The sequence below is a fragment of the Pelophylax lessonae genome, assembly GCF_965119305.1.
Source record: "Pelophylax lessonae genome assembly, chromosome: 1".
In the NCBI taxonomy this organism is placed as follows: domain Eukaryota; kingdom Metazoa; phylum Chordata; class Amphibia; order Anura; family Ranidae; genus Pelophylax; species Pelophylax lessonae.
In genome coordinates, this window is record NC_138768.1 from 782,900,473 (window position 1) to 782,922,207 (window position 21,735).

General features: G+C 44.8%; 1 protein-coding gene across 1 annotated transcript in view; it reads left to right on the top strand.

The window, feature by feature from the left end:
- Positions 1-338: 338 nt before the first annotated feature.
- LOC309549493 (uncharacterized protein) overlaps positions 339-21,735 on the top strand; it is a gene marked incomplete at its 5' end in the record, with an annotated part of 245,888 nt that continues 224,491 nt past the window's right edge. The window contains 4 exons of the mRNA XM_082249823.1: positions 339-426; positions 660-1,991; positions 5,193-5,213; positions 5,257-5,685. Of these exons, the coding sequence (XP_082105949.1) occupies positions 339-426; positions 660-1,991; positions 5,193-5,213; positions 5,257-5,685 (1,870 nt within the window). The remainder of the gene's footprint in view (positions 427-659; positions 1,992-5,192; positions 5,214-5,256; positions 5,686-21,735) is intronic.

Here is a 21,735-nt window from a genome sequence, read left to right on the forward strand (position 1 = left end):
CCCAAGACTCCACAAAGTCTTTTTGACACCAGGAGTCTGCAGTCCCTCCCAGTCGGAGCAAGACTGCAGCTTTTCTATCCGGTTTGGGCTGCCCTCTGCCAGGACCCTTGGTCTTATCAACGATCAAGCTAGGGCATCATTGGGAGTTCTCCCATTCACCGCCTGAAGTTTTTCAGAAAACAAGGATTCCAGCTTCTAGGGAAAAAGCTTCTGCACTACTGCAATTTCTGACAGAACTTCAGCTCCATGGAGCAGTCATTCCAGTCCCATCGGCAGAACACTTTTAGAAGAACAGGCTTTTATTCCCCGCTCTTTCTGGTCAGGAAAAAGACAGGAGGATGGAGACCTGTGATAGATCTCAAGAAGCTAAATCATTATATAACACTCGAAAGCTTCAAGATGGAATCATTAAATACAATCATCCAGGTAATCCAGCCAGGAGACTGGATGAAATCACTCGACCTCCAGGATGCCTATCTACATATCCCCATCCTCCCATCCTTCCAGAAGTTCCTGAGGTTTACAGTAGGGGGAATACATCTACAATTCAAGGCCCTTCCGTTCGGCCTCTGCACTTCACCTCGGGTATTTACCAAGGTCCTGATAGCCGTTCTCGCTAAGAGTGTTCCATTATTTGGACGACATCCTTCCCCTTGCAGACAATCCAGTACAGCTCATGTCCCACAAGGAGATTCTTCTTAAGTTCCTGGAAGATTTCGGATGGCTGGTAAACCTGAAAAAGAGTCATCTATCACCAACACAACAGATGGTTTATCTAGGGGGCTTTATTCAATACTCGGCAGGGGACTATTTCCTTACCCCCCGAGAAGAGAGACATTGTCATCCAGAGAATGTTCAAGGTCATCGAGAGTACTCATCTGACGGCCTCCCAGTGCCTGAGCCTAGTGGGTACGATGTCATCCTGCATCCCCATGGTGCCATGGGCCCACTGGCATCTACATTTCTTCCAAACAGGCTTCCTAGCGCAGTGGAAGAAGGAACATCTTTGCCAGAGGATCAAAATAACCTCAGTAATGCGCAGGAGCTTACGCTGGTGGACAAAGAAGAAGAACTTCGAGAAGCCTCATTATCTAGGCTCGTTCTCCTGGACCATTGTTACATCAGACACAAGCGGACACGGTTGGGGCGCTCATTGCGGAGATACAATACTCCAAGGAAGATGGTCTTGTTCAACCAGGGGAACGGTATCCAATGTGCTGGAGTTGAGAGCGGCCTTCTTAGCCCTAACATCCTTAACACCACTTATCCAAGGACACAGAGTTCTTCTCAGGATGGACAACAAAGCGGCGGTTTCCTACCTACAGAAACAGGGGGGAACACACAGCAGATCCCTCCTGTTGAAGGTCGAACCAATAATGCTCTGGGCGGAGAGGAACCTGGTAGATCTGAGAGAGGTTTACCTTCCAGGCAAGCTCAACACGATAGCAGACTCCTTTTCCAGGAATTTTCTGGACAACAACGAGTGGTGTCTCCACCCACACATTTTTCTTCAAATCTCCAACCTCTGGTTTCCCCCACAGCTGGATATGTTCGTTACCCCGGAGAACTCAAGATTTCCCAGGTTCTTCTCTCGTCTCCCCCACCCTCAGGCGGAGGCGGTAGATGCCCTGACGTGCCCTTGGAACTTTTCCATGGCTTATGCCTTTCCTCCACGTCCGTTAATTTTGAAGCTTCTCAGGAGGCTCCTCAGAGAATCAGTTCAGATCTTAGCAGTTCTTCCATTCTGGCCAAAGAGACACTGGTTTCCTCTGGCAGTACGGCTCAGTGTGGGACCCCCTGTCAAGATTCCTCCTTTTACAGATCTGCTCTCTCAGAGGAGTCTATGCCACCCGGACCCGCAGAAGCTGGATCTTCATGTTTGGAGGCTGTGAGGAGGAGGTTTCAATCTTTAGGATGTACTCCCGGAGTTATTTCCACGCTCTTGAGGGCTAAAAAACTCTCTACAAATGCAATCTATTCCAGGATTTGGAGTAAGTTTCTGGCATTTGCGACAGGACAGGATTTCAACCCGATCAGCCCCTCATCCTCCAACTTGCTATCCTTTCTTCAATCAGGATTGGATTTGGGGTTAGGTCTAAGTTCTCTGAAAGTACACGTCGCAGCGATCTCAGCAGCGGTAGATCCTTTGGTGGTCACTTTCTTTAAAGGGGTACGAAGAATTCGCCCCCCCCCCCCCACTAGACACCCTTTTCCTCAGTGGGATCTATCTCTAATTTTGGATGTTCTATCTGGATCCCCCTTTGCCCCTGTGGAGCAAGCAACCTTATGGAATGTGACTCTACAAACAGTATTTCTTGTAGCCATCACCTCTGGAAAGCGAATTTCCTAACTGCATGCCTTAGGGATAGGCGAGGAGCATATTACCTTTTTTCCTAATAGAGTTGAGCTTCATCCATTACGAGGCTTCGTCCCCAAGGTGCCCTCAAGCCCTCAAGCCATCTTATCGAACCATGGGCACTACCAGTTCTGTTGGATCCAGAGTCAAACACTCATCATAACCTGGACATCTCCAGAGCATACATACTTAGGAGCAACAGAATCTTTCAGATCCTCAGAAAGGCTGTTCATCGTTCCCTACGGAAAGAACAGAGGCAAGGAAGCTACCAGCAGGACTCTGTCATCCTGGATAATTAAGTTAATCCAAAAGGCCTACAAGATCAAGGGCTTGGATCATCCTTCTCAAGTAAGGGGTCATTCTACCAGGGCAGTTTCAGATTCTTGGGCGGCAAGGGCTAATGTGTCTTTGGAGACGGTTTGCAGGGCCGCCTCATGGTCTTCTCAACACACGTTCTTCGGACACTACCGTATCGACCCTGGGTCACTCACAACCGTTGAGTTTGGAAGAAGAACGATTCAATCAGCGATGTCCTTTTCCAATTAAAAATTCACTTATTTGGCATTACCCACCCTTGTTATTTATCATTGGTATGCTGCCATGGAGGCACCAGGAAAATGGAAAATTGTATCATACTTACCGTAATTTTCCTTTCCTGGTGCCTATCCATGGCAGCATACGCTCCCTCCCTCGGTATTCTATATTACAGGAGAATGCTGGGAATAGGGGGCGTCTTTCTTTTATGCTATTCACTAGTCCTGAAGACGGAGTAGAGGCGGTGCTCTATCATTGGTATGCTGCCATGGATAGGCACCAAGAAAGGAAAATTACGGTAAGTATGATACAATTCTCCATTTTTTGTGGCTGCTTGTACACTGATGCATTTTTCTAAATCCTATGGGACTCTTCACGCCATTGCGTTGCGGGTACAGTCAGGGCCGTCTAGAAGTTACTGCACATTATTACTGCTCACGTATTGGTTGCTAGAGGTTACTGCACATCCTTACAGATCAATAATTGGTTGCAATAGGTTAGTGCACATCATTACTGCCCACTGATTTGTTGCTTGCCAGCAAACCATGGACTGGGGAGGTGAGGGGACCCATCAATAGATAGAAAACTCCTAGGGATACTAGGACTCCTGGGATCAGTGGCATTGCTGGGGAAGGGGGGTGATCAGTGGCAGTGGGATTAGTCAGGAGGCAGTACACTGTGGCAAATTCTGAATCATGTAGAGCAAAGCAGGAAATCTTTGGCAAGTATATAGTGGGGGATTCTACACTGACCACCAATGTGAGGGGAGATTCTACACTGACCACCAATGTGAGGGGCAAATTGCACTGACCACAATGCAACGGGTGATTTTACACCCCCCACCAATATAAAGAGGGATTTTTACACTGACACCAATGTAATAGGAGCATTTTTACGAACCACCAGTGGGAATATACAATGACCTCCATGTAAGGGGGAGTTTACACTGACAACCATTGTTGAGGAGATTTGTACTGACCACCAATGTAAGGTGACCCTTCTACACCGACCACCAATGTTAGGGTGGATTTACACTGACCACCAATGTAAGGGCAATTCTACACTCACCACCACTGTAAAGGGAAATTAACACTGATTACCAATGTAATGAAGAAGTTACACTGACAACCAAAGTAAGGGGGACATTTACACTGGCCACTAGTGTGAATGAAAGGATTTTTCACTAAGCCCCAATGTAATGAGTAGATTTACACTGACCACCAATGTAACTGAGACATTTAGACTGCATTCACATTTCTTGTGTCAGGAAAACATGCAAAATCGCTTTTCTGACACCACAAAAATGTGGTACCCTTCGACTGGTACACAGCAGTGGCCTTAATTGTTAATGACACCCTCACGCATCTGTTGAGATGTGCGTATTCACATCCACCAAAATTCAGGGTGCTGTGCCACCATGGTATTTTGAAAAAAGGTTCCCCCCTCCATCTTGCTTACCTTTGCAGAACAGGCTGATGGTAGGCTTAATGACCTCAGTTGTAGACAGGACTTTCAAGCATGCCCCTTTACCTCCCTAGTGGGCAGCATTCAACAGAAGTGAAGGTGCATATGACCTCAGGGTGTCATGATATACATATGAATGCTGCCTCTATTTACATATCAATTCAGCTGGTCCATGACTATTTACATATTAATGCCACACAATTTAAATACCATTGCAGGTTATTTACAGGTAAACACAGGGTCTGCAGGTGAGTCATCTGTACATGGCAATAGGGCAGAGCTGGGCAGCTATGGGACTAAAACTTTAAGAGACTTTAAACAGGGATAGTTGGCAAGTATGAGGCAGCTGCTTTGGGCCCCACAACAATGATGGGGCCCAGGGCAGCTGCCCCTTTTGCCCTGCCTTAAAGATGGCCCTGGGTACAGTGCATTTTGAAAAGTCCTGCTTGCTGCATCTTTGGTACATTTTTCAAAACCACACCATAAAGGCAGCTCCCCATAGAAATTAATGGAAAACAAGTAAAAAAATATATATATTTGCATTTGCATTTTTGGTGCCTTTTTTATGTAACATTTTCATTTTTCACAAGTGCAGGCAACAGGGTTTTTGCAACGAAGCCGTGTCAAAGCAGCCTTACTTTCTGCCTCTAGATGACAGGTTAGCATTAGGTTTTTTTTTTTCTTCTAGTTCCCTTGTTCTGGTTTGGTAATTCTGATTATATTTTTGATTTATTCATATTTTTTTTTGTTTTTCTATTCCATGAGTTTACATTTTGGAGCAGTTATCTTTCTCTTTCTATTTAATGTTTTCTTATAATCTGTTTTTTCTTTCTTCTAGGTCCAGCACATACCTGCACTGGTGATTTATATTATTTAGATATACTGATCATTTGTGCTTTCAGGAAGTAAAAAAATGGCTTCTTTGTCTAAAAAAAGAAAAAAAGAAACTTTGAATTGCATTTGCATTCGGTTGTGTGACTCCTTTAAACGCACACCACAAAATGTTATTTGCCCCTTTATTAGGGCTGAAGAATCAGTACGTGTCTTCTACAGGCTTAAGCAAGAGTCACTGAAGAAAATATTATCTGATGCAGGAACAGCAGTAGACCTCCAGCTTATTAGCATTACATGGTGCCCAGGACAAAGAAAAAATAGCACAACGGATGGCAATATTTTCATTGAGTATAAATTATCTACAGAACTGTGGGATAAAGACACTTTAACCAAGTATAAGGATTTTGTGAAGCCAAAACTTGAAGATCTCAACATAAAATACATTTTAGTTGATCAAGTAATGGAACAGTCAACTCTTTCCCAGCCAGTAATTACAGGTAATTAAGTTTTAATTTCACTACAGAATTAGCTGTGTAGATGAGGCTAACAAGTTCTTATTTTTTTTTTTTTATATATACAATTTTTCAGGAAAATGTTTATACCTACATAGAAGCAGTTACATCCAGAGTTCAAAACAAATATAAACCACCGTGTGTCACAACTTACAGAGTAAAGCCCCGTACACTCATACCGATTGTCGGCCGTAAAAATATTCGGCAGACGACCGATCGGCCGATTGTAGGCTTGTTAGTATGATGCTTCCGACAGCCGACAGCGTATTTTCGGCCGAACAGAATCTGTCGTGCAGGTATTAAAATTTTTGTTGGCCAACGCCAGAACGGCCGATTGTTCGCCAGTCAGTACAGATTTCGGCCGACAGACAGCAGATTAGCAAGACTGGGCATGCTCAGAAAAGAAAAAAGACAAGGAAAGTTAACCATCACATGACATCACTTCTGCAGTCGGCTGTTGTTGGCCGACAAAATTCGTGTGCAGTCTTTTGCAGTTTTCAACAGACACGACAGCCCTGGACAAAAGACGGCCGATCGTTCGGCCGACGATCAGTACGTGTGTACGGGGCTTTACAAAATTTCAAGTCTACCAGTTGGGAGTTGTAACGTGTCTCCATCCATCATGCATTTGCAGTACATCTATTGTATCTCACTATATATATATTTAAGATAAAAAAAACCCTATGCATAGTGCAAAAAGAAAAACAATTTTTCAGAACAGCTACCACACAAAGTACAATCACCATACTAATAGAATGCGTATACCTAGAATGATAAGTGAAGCGCTCTATAATTAAACCCTCTCCCTAAATTCTACAATTTAAACAAAATCAATTTGTATCTTAAAAATTTAATCTGTGCAAAAAATGTGCAATGTAAAAAAAACATCAGAAAACATATAAACATTAGTATAATATGGCAGACATAGTTCTTGGAATATATATCCCAAAGAAAAGATGTGCACATTGTCCAAAACAAAAATAAAAGTCCCATTCACCATCCAATCTTTATGTGACAACACTCTTCAAAAAGTACAACAAATTTCTTCCATGTGCATAAGGAATTCACACTTCATCCACCAATAAAAGTAGCACCGATGTGCTCACCACTAAAACTCCTCCCTGGGTGTCCTCTCACCTGGTTTGATGCACCCCACTAACAACAGGAGGTCAAACTTGCTTATTAACCACTCGCTGACCGACCCACGTACATATTCTGCAGGGCAGTGGCTCTTCTGTGCGAAATCACGTACCTGTATGTCATCTTGTGCTTCCAGGGCAGCGCATGCGCGCCGCCGGCGACCTACTCCCACTATGATTAAACACAATCAAGAGAGAGAGGCAGAGAGAGAGAGAGAGAGGCAGAACGTCACAAGGGAAGACAGAGATCCTGTGTATCTGCTAAGCAGGAACACAGATCTCTGTCTTCCCACAGTACAAGCACCCCCACACAGTTAGAAAGCACTTCCTAGGGACACACTTAACCCTTTAATCACCCCTGATGTTAGCCCCTTCCCTGACAGTGTCATTAGTACAGTGGCAGTGCATATTTTTCGGCACTGATCACTCTGTTAGTGTCACTGGTCCCCAAAAGTGTCACTTAGTGTCTGATTTGTCCACCGCAATCCTGCTATAAGTTACTGATCAACGCCATTACTAGTAAAAAAATAGATAACATTTCATAAAAATATCCCATAATTTCTAGATGCTCTAACATTTGCGAAAACCATCAATATATGCTTATTGGAATTTTCTTTTTTACCAAAAACATGTAGCAGAATACATATTGGCCCAAATTGATTACGAAATTAGATTTTTTACATTTTTTATTGGATGTGTTTTTTAGTAGAAAGTTAAAAATATTGTTTTTTATTTCAAAATTGTCGTTTTTTTTTTTTTCTTTTTAGCACAAAAAATAAAAACCACAGAGGTGATCAAATACCACCAAAAGAAAGCGCTATTTGTGGGGAAAAAAGGACAACAATTTTATTTGTGTCGCACGACCGCGCAATTTTTAGTTAAAGTATCGCAGTGCTGTACCACAAAAAATTACCTGGTCATGAAGGGGGGTAAACCTTCTGGAGCTTAGTGGTTAATATAAAGATGTATCACAGTTTGCATCCAGGGCCATTCTTCATACTGGTCATCAGTCTCTCCAATATAGATGTCATAAAAAAAGAAGCTGCAAGATAGTCTAGACCAGTGTTTCTCAACTTTGGTCCTCAGGACCCACTAACAGGCCAGGTTTGCAAGAAAACCAAAATACATCACAGGTGATATCATTTGCTGCTCAGTGATTGCAGTATTCTAGTCTGCATCTCCCCAAGGTAATACCTAAAATCTGGCCTGTTAGTGTGTCCCGAGGACCGGAGTTGAGAAACACTGGTTTAGAAAACAAACCAGGACCCACTAACAGGCCAGGTTTGCAAGAAAACCGAAATACATCACAGATGATATCATTTGCTGCTCAGTGATTGCAGTATTCTAGTCTGCATCTCCCCAAGGTAATACCTAAAATCTGGCCTGTTAGTGTGTCCTGAAGACCGAAGTTGAGAAACACTGGTTTAGACAACAAAACACTGTTTTATTAAAAACCCTGTGGAAATATACTCACATGACAGAAAGGGTAAAAGGGTTTTTCCACCATACAAACAAACCTCAGCAAGATTGCATCCTAGCTTCACCCTAAGTAATGACGTCACCACTCAACGGACATGTATCCCGTATCTTGAGAAAGCTAATTGGGCGATACGCATCAGGTGGGCAGACCAGAAATTAACAGCGATTAAAACCAGCCAGATATGAATGATGCCAAAGAAGGAGACAAAATTTTTATTGGGAGTGGAACTAGAAATCTTTGCCAAGGGTAACCAAAACCTGAGCATTAAAACTGGAGTGGGGAGCAAACACACAGGAAGTATAGTAAAAATGAGGGACGGCAAAATCTAACAAAGCTTACAACAGAAAATGAGCTGCCCCCCTAAAAGTGAATCTGGAGGAGGTAGTAGAGTCAGTAACAGCATATGTAGCACACACTGCAACAAAACAGAGGTGAACCATCAGCAGAAGATGGAGAGGAAGGAGGGGGCGTGGTCGGCATCCTGAGGTGATGGACGCTTAATTCTGAGCTCCGGATGAGCGGGATCGTTTAGGCGGCTCACAGCGATGGTGAAGGTGGCAAATTCATCCCTAGACACCTCTACTATTACCCCACAACTTTACTTTTCACATGGGGAAACGCAAGTCGCGGGAAGGACCCCGCAAACTTATACATTTTTTCAGTATATCGGGGCCTCAGAGGAGTCAAAATGGCACCAGCCCCACAGCGCTGCCACACAGACACACAGCAGCTGCTGCTGTGCCTCATGAGACAGACTCCTTAAGGCAGGAATATACACAAGAGGGGAATGGTCACCCTGGCATGGTGATTTTCCAGAGCCCGGTGAAACAGAAGAGGAAGCTGGACATTACAACTACTCAAGTGAGTACCTCTCCCTCCTCTATAATTACTCCACCTGACACAAATCTCTTTGGGGAACAACTGGACGCTTTTCCCACTGCTGGCCAGCCCATAATTGATTCCACAAAGAATAATATGCTTATTACACTTTATAAAACAAACTAAAGTTGAAATGGAAGCTCTAGGTAATAGGGTTGATCAAGTGGAATTTAATATGAGTGATTTGCTCAGGCTCGCAATGAATTAGTAGATGCTCATGATGCTCTGTTGGATGAAATGCGCACCATGAAAATAAAAATGGCGGACTTGGAGGACCGCTCCCGCCGCAACAATATTAAGTTTCACGGCATTGCTGAGTCGGTTTGTGTGGCGGAACTCCGCTCCTATCTACAAAAGATGATTGCTTCCTCCCTAATGTGCAAGGTCAGGATTTGACATTTGACAGAGCTTATAGGCTCCCTGAGCCGTCCTTTTTGCCTGAGAGAGTACCTAGAGACGTCATTGCAAAAATACATTTCTTGCATGTGAAAGATCGCTTGATGCAATATGCAAGACAACGTTCCTCCCTGCCTGAACCATATGCAGGTATCTCACTCTACACAGATCTTTCCCAAGCCACTGTAGCTGACAGGAAAAATCTTAACACGATCACAAAAATCCTGCGCAACAATAACATCAAGTACAGGTGGAAGTTCCCTACTAAACTTGAAATTGAAAGGAACAACAGGACCTTTAGGATTTCTGACCTGGATGATGGCCTCCTCTTAATGACAAAATGGGGACTACTCCTCCCAGAGGATGATGAAGACATGGCAGACTCAACCCTCTCAAGCGGACAATTCGGGTCGCTGACCCTCCTACCACACCATGCTGTGGTTCCTCCTCCCTGGAATTATTACACCGAGCTCTCTGGGCCCCTACCTGACCATACTCCCTTGAGTTGCTTTTCCCCTCCTAAATTGATAGATCCCGTCCGGCTGGACTATTGATCTTAACCCCTCAGGGATGAGTATAGGATTCACGTGTTCAATGGGCCGCTGGAGGCCCTCTGTTGCCAGGGCGGCTGCCTGTACATTCAAATTTTCCCCTTTTTTGTTGTCTTATTATTCTTTTTATTTTTATTTCATCAGCAAACCTTTTGTTGGTGCACCGTGCACTTCTTTATCACCTGACGTGACTTTGTGGCACTCCCTTTGTATACTTATTCTATTGTGTTGCCATGTGACTGAAACTAGTATCTCTTAATACAAAGGGGCTAAATAGCCCACACAAAAGGAGATCTCTTTGGAAAGATGCTGTCAACAAATGAGCAGATATTCTATGCCTACAAGAGATGCACTTCACAGCATTGAATCCACCTAAATGCTCTCACAGATCCTTTCCACATATTTTTCAGGCAAACTTTTCTAAAAAACAAAGGGGTGTCCTGATGGCATTCAGGGACACTCTGTCCTTTCACTTACTGGACCTAGTTACGGATGTCAACGGCCAGTTCCTGATTGTTGTGGCAACCCTCAATAACATTACCTATACCCTGGTCACACTATATGCTCCTAATACCCATCAACAAAAGTTTGTTTGGAAAGTGATGAAGGTGAGATAAGTCCAGAGGGGGTATGTTCTTCTTTGTGGAGACTTTAATATCACCATGGACCCATCTATAGATTCCACAGCTAGAACTCGCAAGAAAAAGTTGGATCTGGCTCCCTATGTTTTTCAAGAAGACTTCCCTGGCGGTGTTTGAATTCCACTGGACGGGATTTCACTTTTTTCTCTAATCCGCATTCCTCTTATAGCAGAATTGACTATTTCCTGGTTGATCGTAAGCTGTTGTTGAATGTATCTGATGCAACAATTGATAACATTTCCTGGACTGACCATGCGCTGATCTCTTTTAAGATCGCGGATGGTTATCCCAGGTTCAATACCTCTTTATGGAGGAATAATACCTTTTTGCTGGCTGATCCGGCTTGCACTGAGGAATTGAAGGTCTGCCTTCAGGAGTTCTTTTTCTTCAATGCAGGGGGTTCGGTCGATATATTTACTCTATGGTGTGCTCAAAAGGCATTCGTTCGGGGATTGCTAATACAGATGAATGCCAGAGTTAAACGTAAATACAGAGTTAAACGTAAAAAAACACAATATATATTGTCTCTTTTGGCGGAGATTGCTTGGCTGGAGAATTTGCATAAAATTAATTTACAGGACTTGGTACCAGTGCTTTAAGTGGGCCTGTATGCACCGGTACTCAGTACCGCCACTTCCAAATATGGCTCTTGAGCATACCGCCACCTCTCCGTGCGCCTTAGCGTACCGGTACGCTCATTTCCCACTCCAGAGCCAGACCAGTCACCCCCAGTGAGTCCCCCTGCTCCGGAGTCCCAGCCCAGGCCAGCAGAGGCGGCAGAGCTGCCATGCTGCTGTACTGAGGTGCACTGGTTTCTATCGCCGCCCGGCGTCTAGCAACCAGTGATGTCATCTGAGGAGGAGGAGAGCGAGGCCCCAGCATACACTGGGGGTGCTCTGTGGGGACCCTGATGTGGGATGGGGGGGCTCTGTGGGGACCCTAATGTGAGGAGGGGGGTGCTCTGTGGGGACCCTGATGTGGGGTGGAGGGGCGTTCTGTGGGGACTCTGCTGTGGGGGGGCGCTCTGTGGGGGCCCTGATATAAAAAAATGAATAGGCTATAATAGAGTACCGGCACCTCTTTTGGGCCACTCAAAGCACTGCTTGGTACTGACTTAGGTTAGATCTGATCCTAGATTGGCCCTGTTAGATAACCATGATAGGTATATCCTGAAATTAAAAGCATCCTCCTATTAACAGAGAAACAAAGCAAGGAAATGGTTAGCCAGACAGTTGCAGCAACAACGCACTAGAGCCCGGATCTCCCAACTGGCTCATCACGCCAAAGGTACCTTGGCTATTAGCCCACATGACATAGCACAGAATTTTAGCGATTACTATTCCTCATTGTATAATTTACGTGAGGACCCTGGTGTACATCAGGGGAAAATTAACACTTTCTTGGACAAATTGAGGTTACCCGCAATAGATGCATCGACCCTAGAATTAGTAAATAGACCTATATTCCCTCAAGAAATCATCAAGGTAATTAAAGATCTTCCATCCCATAAAGCGCCTGGCGCAGACGGCCTGTCCTCGGAATATTATAAAGCATTCTCTAACATTCTCACTCCTCACTTGTCTAATCTTTTTAATGAGGCAGTCTCCACCGAGCAATTTCCCAAGGAAATGATGGAAGTTATTATTATTACTCTACCGAAACTGGGGAAAGACCCCACTCTCCCTCAACACTACCGGCCTATATCTTTACTAAATTCTGATATGAAGATATAAGCAAAGGTACTCACAAATAGGCTCTTGGAATTTCCCCCGACTCTTATAAGTCCTGAACAGGTCAGCTTTGTTAAAAGGCAGACAAGCACCGGACGGCACTAGGAGGATGATTAATTTAATTTACCAGGCTGGGACCCATCAATTGCCTTCCGTGCTCCTTAGTAGGGATGATCGAATGTTTCGGGTCCACCATCGGTTCGGCCCGAACATTGGGTGTTCGAAGTTCGGCCGAATTTAGAACTTTTTGCCCAAAAAGTTCGGAATTCGGCAACCAGAACCGACCGAAATGCAAGGCTTCCAGAAATGGGCTTTAAAAGCCCGTGATAGGACCAGAACCATTAGCAAAAGCCAATTGAGGGGGCAGGAGAATGCTAGGAATGTGATTGGAGTGACTAGGGGGTCCCTAGACCAATCATTAGTGAATACGCCCCCCAGGATATAAGATTGCCCCCGCCAAATTCCTAGCATTCTTGTACGGGACATGGAAGAGAGTGGAATGCTGTTCTGTTCTAATGTGTTACAAAGTGTCATTTAGCTATTTTTAGTGTGAGGAAAGGGATATCTAGTGTAGTTAGAGTGCTCCTTTACACTTAAGTTAGCTTCAAAAATTTAGTTTCTGTAGGGAAAGTGTTAAGTGTAAAGGGACCGTAGTGTAGTGTAGGGTTAACTGACAGTGACTGCTATGGAAGGGTGACAAAACCCTTCCATAGCAGGGTGACCGCTATAGAGAAATGATCATTTCTCTGAGTTGCTTTGGGACAGGAATATGGCTTCTCACCAGCCAAGCATTTTTCATGCTGCAGGGGCTGCCACTGCCAGTGCTTTTTTGAGGACATGTTTGATGTCAGACATGACATCTGAACATGTGTATAGGGGGTATATATACACATATATGTCTGTATATATACCCCTAGACATATATAGGTGTGATAGTAGCAGAAATATATGCTTGCGCTAATGAAATCATTTACAGTAATATATTTCTGCTACTATCACACCTATATATGGTTAGGTGTCTATATACATATAATTATGTGTGTATATATACCACTATACACAAGTTCAGATGTTTTGCCTGCCTCAAAAGAACCCAAAAAAATGCCAAAAAAACGCTAGCGTCAAAAAAAAAAATGCCCAGGTGTGTTTTTGCTGGCATTTTTTGGGGGATTTTGGAGGCAGGCAAAACATCTGAACTTGTGTATAATGGTGTATATACACACATACATATATTTATATACACACCTAGACATATATAGGTGTGATAGTAGCAGAAATATATGCTTGCGCTAATGAAATCATTTACAGTAATATATTTCTGCTACTATCACACCTATATATGGCTAGGTGTCTATATACATATAATTATGTGTGTATATATACCACTATACACAAGTTCAGATGTTTTGCCTGCCTCAAAAGAACCCCAAAAAATGCCAAAAAAAACACTAGCGTCAAAAAAAAAAATGCCCAGGTGTGTTTTTGCTGGCATTTTTTGGGGGTTTTTGGAGGCAGGCAAAACATCTGAATTTGTGCACAGTACCACTATACACAAGTTCAGATGTTTTTCCTGACTGCAAAGAACCCAAAAAAATGCCTGCTATTAAACCGGCAAGGTGTGAAAACCGAGAAGAGAAGCCAACCCCCTTTGGATTTCAGATCTGGGGGGTCTAAAAAGTGTACATGTGAAGTTTCAGCTCTGTAGCATGTCCAGAACCATAAAAAAAAAGATTGTTTGTATTAGAACACTTTCAGCTCAGGGGGTTGGCTTCTCTTCTCGGTTTTCACACCTTGCCGGTTTAAATGCAGGCATTTTTTTGGGTTCTTTGAAGTCAGGAAAAACATCTGAACTTGTGTATAGTGGTACTGTGCACAAGTTCTGATGTTTTGCCTGCCTCCAAAAACTCCCAAAAAATGCCAGCAAAAACACACCTGGGCATTTTTTTTTTTTGACGCTAGCGTTTTTTTGGCATTTTTTTGGGTTCTTTTGAGGCAGGCAAAACATCTGAACTTGTGTATAGTGGTATATATACACACATAATTATATGTATATAGACACCTAGCCATATATAGGTGTGATAGTAGCAGAAATATATTACTGTAAATGATTTCATTAGCGCAAGCATATATTTCTGCTATTATCACACCTATATATGTCTAGGTGTGTATATAAATATATGTATGTGTGTATATACACCACTATACACAAGTTCAGATGTTTTGCCTGCCTCAAAAGAACCCCAAAAAATGCCAAAAAAAACGCTAGCGTCAAAAAAAAAATGCCCAGGTGTGTTTTTGCTGGCATTTTTTGGGGGTTTTTGGAGGCAGGCAAAACATCAGAACTTGTGCACAGTACCACTATACACAAGTTCAGATGTTTTTCCTGACTGAGAACCCAAAAAAATGCCTGCTATTAAACCGGCAAGGTGTGAAAACCGAGAAGAGAAGCCAACCCCCTGAGCTGAAAGTGTTCTAATACAAACTATCTTTTTTTTATGGTTCTGGACATGCTACAGAGCTGAAACTTCACATGTACACTTTTTAGACCCCCCAGATACGAAATCCAAAGTAAAAATCAAAAAATCTCTCTTTTTTTTTTTTTTAATTTTTCAATAATTGGCTTTTTTTATCAAAAATGAAAATTTTTAAGAACTTTTTTTTTGTGTGATTTTGTGTCTGGGGGGTCTAAAAGGTGTACCTGTGAAGTTTCAGCTCTGTAGCATGTCCAGAACCAGAAAAAAAAGATCATATAGGTGTAAAAGGAGGGTCCCACATCCCTGTTCTACTGAAAATTTATCTTTTTTTTTCCATGGTTCTGGACATGCTACAGAGCTGAAACTTCACATGTACACTTTTTAGACCCCCCAGATACTAAATCCAAAGTCAAAATAAAAAAATCTCTCTTTTTTTTTTTTTCAATAATTGGCTTTTTTATCAAAAATTACAATTTTTAAGGACTTTTTTTTGTGTGATTAATAGTTAATGGGGCATGACCCAGAACCCTAGGGACTTTTTAGGGGCATTTATTGGGTTTTAGGGCTTAAAAATTGTGTTTTTTGATTACCGAAGTTCGGGTCCCATTGATTTCAATGGGGTTCTGAAATCCGGGCTGAACTTTCGGGAAGTTCGGATGTTCTGGCCGAACCGAACTTTTCAAAAGTTCGATCATCCCTACTCCTTAGTTTGGACGCGGAAAAGGCTTTTGATGGGGTCCATTGGCAGTACCTGGACAGAGTCTTGTATAAATTCGGCATTTCACCCTTGGCCAAGCACTTCCACTTTATTTAACCCAAGATAACTTGGCCCATTTGAAAGCTCAATTCCCCTTTCAATGGGAACATAGCACCATTTCCTACCTAGGCATCCAGCTGACCAGTGGCGGAGCCAGAGGGTTAGCTGGGGTGGCAATTGCCACCCCAGAAAAAGTCCCTGCCACCCCTGTTGCCACCCCGATCCTGGACAGGTGCATGGCTGGCAGCGGAGGAATCACAGGCAGTGGTGGGATCAGCCGGTTCGCAGAACCGGCTGATCCCTCTAAGCTGGCGGCCAGGTTCAGGGAGCAGCAGAGCAGTGCGTCCCGAGGCCGAGCCCGCCCATTCTGTGACAATAGCGAATGAAAATTCGCTATTGTCACATGGATCCTCCTCCGGCCAATCAGGAAGCGGGTGCTCCCACTTCCTGATTGGCCGAATGGCAAACGCCGTGCCATTGGTCGAGGAGGCGTCGGCGGGAGGACTGAGAAGACGCAGGGAGCCGCGGACCGACCGATGAGAAGCTGCTGTGATGACCGTCCGTGAGGTAAGTAAACCGGTCTCGCGGGGGGGGGGGGACGCTGGGACGCTGGCACTCTGCAATGATTGCGGGCAAATGCTGTGGCACTCTGCAATAATAATTGGGGGCAAGGCTGTGGCACTCTGCAATAATAATTGGGGGCATTACTGTGGCACTCTGCAATAATCATTGGGGGCATTACTGTGGCACTCTGCAATAATCATTGGGGGCATTACTGTGGCACTCTGCAATAATCATTGGGGGCATTACTGTGGCACTCTGCAATAATCATTGGGGGCATTGCTGTGGCACTCTGCAATAATCATTGGGGGCATTGCTGTGGCACTCTGCAATAATCATTGGGGGCATTACTGTGGCACTCTGCAATAATCATTGGGGGCATTACTGTGGCACTCTGCAATAATAATTGGGGCATTACTGTGGCACTCTGCAATAATCATTGGGGGCATTGCTGTGGCACTCTGCAATAATCATTGGGGGCATTGCTGTGGCATTCTGCAATAATCATTGGGGGCATTGCTGTGGCACTCTGCAATAATCATTGGGGGCAATTCTGTGGCACTCTGCAATGGTTGGGGGCAATGCTGTGGTCACTGTGCATTGAAAGGGGGGCACGCTGGTGTCTCTGCATTGAAAGGGGGCACGCTGGTCACTGTGCATTATAAGTGGGGCATGCTGGTCACTGTGCATTGAAAGTGGGGCATGCTGATCACTGTGCATTGAAAGGGGGCACGCTGGTCACTGTGCATTGAAAGGGGGCACGCTGGTCATTCTGCATTAAAAGGGGGCACGCTGGTCACTGTGCATTGAAAGGGGGCACGCTGGTCATTCTGCTGGGAAAGTCGGAACTGGTTACTAAAATTTTTGAATCCTACCACTGATCACAGGGGATCGCCGTACGGGGGCTGCGGAGGGAGGCGGATGGAGAGCTGGTAGGCAGAGGGAGGGAAGAGGAGCGGAGTAATCACAGGGGAGCGGCGAGAGCCGATCCATCCCACAAGACAGGAAGACCGGTGAGTCATGAGCAGTGCGCGCCGCCCACTGATGATGTCATGCTGCACGGGTGCCCGGCCTAAAAAATTCAAATGCCAGGAGGCGCCAAGCCGCGGCGGGCAGATGGGAAAGACAGACAGCGCAGACCCGACCACTCAGAATGGATTGGACACACAAAGCCCTGACCAGTGCCACTAGCTGACACTGAGCACACCTTGCCCTGGCTGCAGCCCCCTGGTAAGTGAGTGAGTGTAGTCAGGAGTGTAAGCATGCATGCCAGTTTTAACTTAGAATGAGTCTCACCACCTGGCCTGCAACATGCATCCATTGCTTGGCTGGCTGCTATCGATGTGATGTCCACTGGCAGGCACAGGCAGCAGTTATCATACAAGAATGGCAGTGGTGAGATTGTACAGAATCACAGATGTGATTCCTGTCTGTATCCTCTGACCACCACTACCTGTATCCTGTCTGTATCCTCTGATCGCCACCTGTATCCTGTCTGTATCCTCTGATCGCCACCTGTATCCTGTCTGTATCCTCTGACCACCACCACCTGTATCCTGTCTGTATCCTCTGATCGCCACCTGTATCCTGTCTGTATCCTCTGACCACCACCACCTGTATCATGTCTGTATCCTCTGACCAACACCACCTGTATCCTGTCTGTATCCTCTGATCGCCACCACCTGTATCCTGTCTGTATCCTCTGATCGCCACCTGTATCCTGTCTGTATCCTCTGATCGCCACCTGTATCCTGTCTGTATCTTCTGATCGCCACCTGTATCCTGTCTGTATCCTCTGATCGCCACCTGTATCCTGTCTGTATCCTCTGATCACCACCACCTGTATCCTGTCTGTATCCTCTGACCACCATCACCTGTATCCTGTCTGTATCCTCTGGCCACCACCACCTGTATCCTGTCTGTATCCTCTGACCACCACCACCTGTATCCTGTCTGTATCCTCTGACTACCACCACCTGTATCCTGTCCCTATCCTCTGACCACCACCACCTGTATCCTGTCTGTATCCTCTGACCACCACCACCTGTATCCTGTCTGTATCCTCTGACCACCACCACCTGTATCCTGTCTGTATCCTCTGACCACCACCACCTGTATCCTGTCTGTATCCTCTGACCACCACCACCTGTATCCTGTCTGTATCCTCTGATCGCCACCTGTATCCTGTCTGCATGCTCTGATCACCACCTGTATCCTGTCTGCATGCTCTGATCGCCACCTGTATTCTGTCCGCATGCTCTGATCGCTACCTGTATCCTGTCCGCATGCTCTGACCGCCACCTGTAAGGCTAATATGTATTCTGCCACATATTTTTTGTAAAAAATCCTAAGTGTATTTTGATTGGTTTGCAAAAAAATGTATTACATCTACAAACTATGGAACTTTTTTTTTATTAATTGTTTTTACTAGTAATGGCAGCGATCAGCGATTATTAGAGGGACTGCGACATTGCGGTGGACGAATCTGACACTAAATGACACTTTGTATATTGACCCCCCAAATTAATACCTAGCCACCCCTTTGCCACCCCTGTTTTAAAAGTCTAGCTCCGCCACTGCAGCTGACACCATCCACCTCTGAACTATATAAGGCTAATTTCCCACCTCTACTCCGTAACATAGAACATGATATGAAGCAGATAAATAAAGCACAATTATCCTGGCTAGGTAAAATGGCTGCATTTAACCACTTAAGCCCCAGCCCTATTTCGGACACTTTTTGTTTACAAGTTAAAACCAGTATTTTTTCCTAGAAAACTACTTAGAACCCCCAAACATTATATATATTTTTTTAGCAAAGACTCTGGAGAATAAAATGTCGGTCATTGCAAAATTTTTTGTCACGCGGTATTTGCGCAGCGGTCTTTAAAACGCAATTTTTTTGAAAAAAAAATTGAAAAATCACATTTCACTGCATTTAAAAAATACTAAACAGTAAAGTTAGCCCATTTTTTTTTTGTATATTGTGAAAGATGATGTCACGCCAAGTAAATAGATACCCAACATGTTACGGTTTAAAATCCCCCCCCCCCCCCGTGGGATGGCGACAAACTACGGTCAATAGAGATCTCAATCGGCGACGCTTTAAATTTATTTAACGGTTACCAGTTTAGAGTTAGAGTGTAGCTATTTTTTTAAATTATTGCCCACGCTCTGGCGATTGCAGCGATACCTCACATGTGTGGTTTGAACAGCGATTTCATTCGCGGCTCGACTTGCGTATACGTTTTTTTTTTTGAGCGAGCTAACGGTGACAGGGGCGGCTACATTTTTTTTTTCCTATTTATTTTTTCTTTTTTTTTTAACTTTATTACAGGTTTTTTTTAAAAAAAAAAAAATCTGATCACTTTTATTGCTGTCACAAGCAATGTAAACATCCCTTGTGACACCAATATGTAGTGACAGGTACACTTTATGGAGGGATCGAGGGTCTAAAAGACCCTAGACCCCTCCACTACACTTCCATGTATGCAAAACGCCGAAAATGGCGTTTTTGCATACAGCCGTTTTTTAACCACTTTACCACCGGAGGATTTTGCTGTCTTCCGTCCAGGCCATTTTTTGCGATTCGGCGCTGTGCGACTTTAACTGACAATTGCGCGGTCGTACCCAAACGAAACAGCGGGAGCGCGCCTCCGGCGGCGCGCGAGCGCCGCCTACAGGGGGAGGAGTCCAGCGACGTAGGTCTACGTCGCTGGACGGGATCGTGGCAAAGTGCCGCAGTAGCCTCCATGTGAGCGGAGGTAAAGTGGTTAAATTTGCCGCCTTTTGCAGCACAGTAACCCGGAAGTGACGTCATGGACGCCGCCTCCGGGTTACGTCATCGGAGACCCGATCAATGCCATTTCCGGCATTCATCGGGACTCCATCCAGCCGGCGGATGTGCCGGCTGGGTGCTCGGGGCTCCCGGTGGGACGGGAGCCCCGAGCAAAGCCACGGAAGGCGGCGGGAGGGGGGGGACGTCCCCTCCCGCTCACCCGGGTAACGATCGAGCGGCTCCCGAGCCGCATCGGTCATTACAGACGGAAAGCCGACCGTCGGCTTTAAACCACGGTACCGGGATGATGCCTCTAGCTAGAGGCATCATCCCAGTATAACCCCGCAAAGTCTGCCGACGTATGGGTACGTCAGTATGCGGTAAGTGGTTAAGATGCAGCTTCTTCCCAAAATCCTATATTTTTTCCAAACCCTCCCACTATCACTACCATCTAGTTTCTTTGCAAAATGTAATACCCTTCTTAGGACCTTGATATGGTCTGGCAAAATACCGAGAATAGCCCTTAAAACTCCGGTGAGCCGGAGAACCCATGGAGGGGCAGGGCTCCCCAACATCCCCTTCTATCATACCTTCTATCATACCGCCTCACTCCTTGACCAAATGCAATATTGGCTACAGGAACCACCTGACAAATGTTGGGTTTTCATAGAGAGATCCCTACTAGTGCACCAGGATCTAGGAGCACTGTTAGCTGCCTCATCCTTGTCCTCCTCAACCCACCGCATCCAACATCTTACTATTACGGCCACACTAACTGCCTTGTGATCCTTACTGTCCATTCGCCATCAGACCCTTGAAAGGCGTAACTTAGATATTCCATTGGGGGCTTACAAATAGATCATTCCATCCTTCTCGATGTTAGATTGGAAAAAGAATGGCCACAACTATTGGCTGAGTGTTAAGGATAGCTCTCTCCCCGCAGACTGCTTTAAAACAGCACAAATTCACCATTTTCACAAAACTAACAAACTTGCCTTCCAGTTATCCATCCCTGCTACGGCATGGGACTTCTTTAGGGACCATGCTATATCTGGCACACGGGGCATATCTTTTTTTTACAACTTGTATATGAACACTCAAGCACCTTCATTGGGCCCAAGTCGGACTAAATGGGAATCTGAATTCCAATTGACCTTTACAGATTTACAATGGCATAAGGCCATCACGGTCAACTATAAACTGTCTAAATGTATTGATCATTGGAAACAATTTCTGAAAATATACCATGGATGGTACTTAACCCCTCATAGGCTGTCTAAAATGTATCCCTCATCCAGTGCGTTGTGTTGGAGACGGTGCAATAAGGTAGGAACACTGTATCAAATCCTTTGGGATTGCACCTTTGTTCAACCCTTTTGGAAGGAAGTGGAGGTTTTGCTTGGAGTTTTTCTGGGCATGACCTTCTCTATCTGGCCGGCTTTGGCACTTTTGAACTTGGGAATAGATCTGATCCCTCCAAAGTACCAGACTATAGTACTCCACATCTTGTTTGCTGCTAGATTGACCATCACTCACCACTGGAAATCACCTGAGTCACCAAAAATTCCAGAACTTACTTCACGGGTAAACACACAATGTAATTTTGAGAAGTTACTAGCATCCTACCGCCGCCTCTGGTCTCAAGCCCA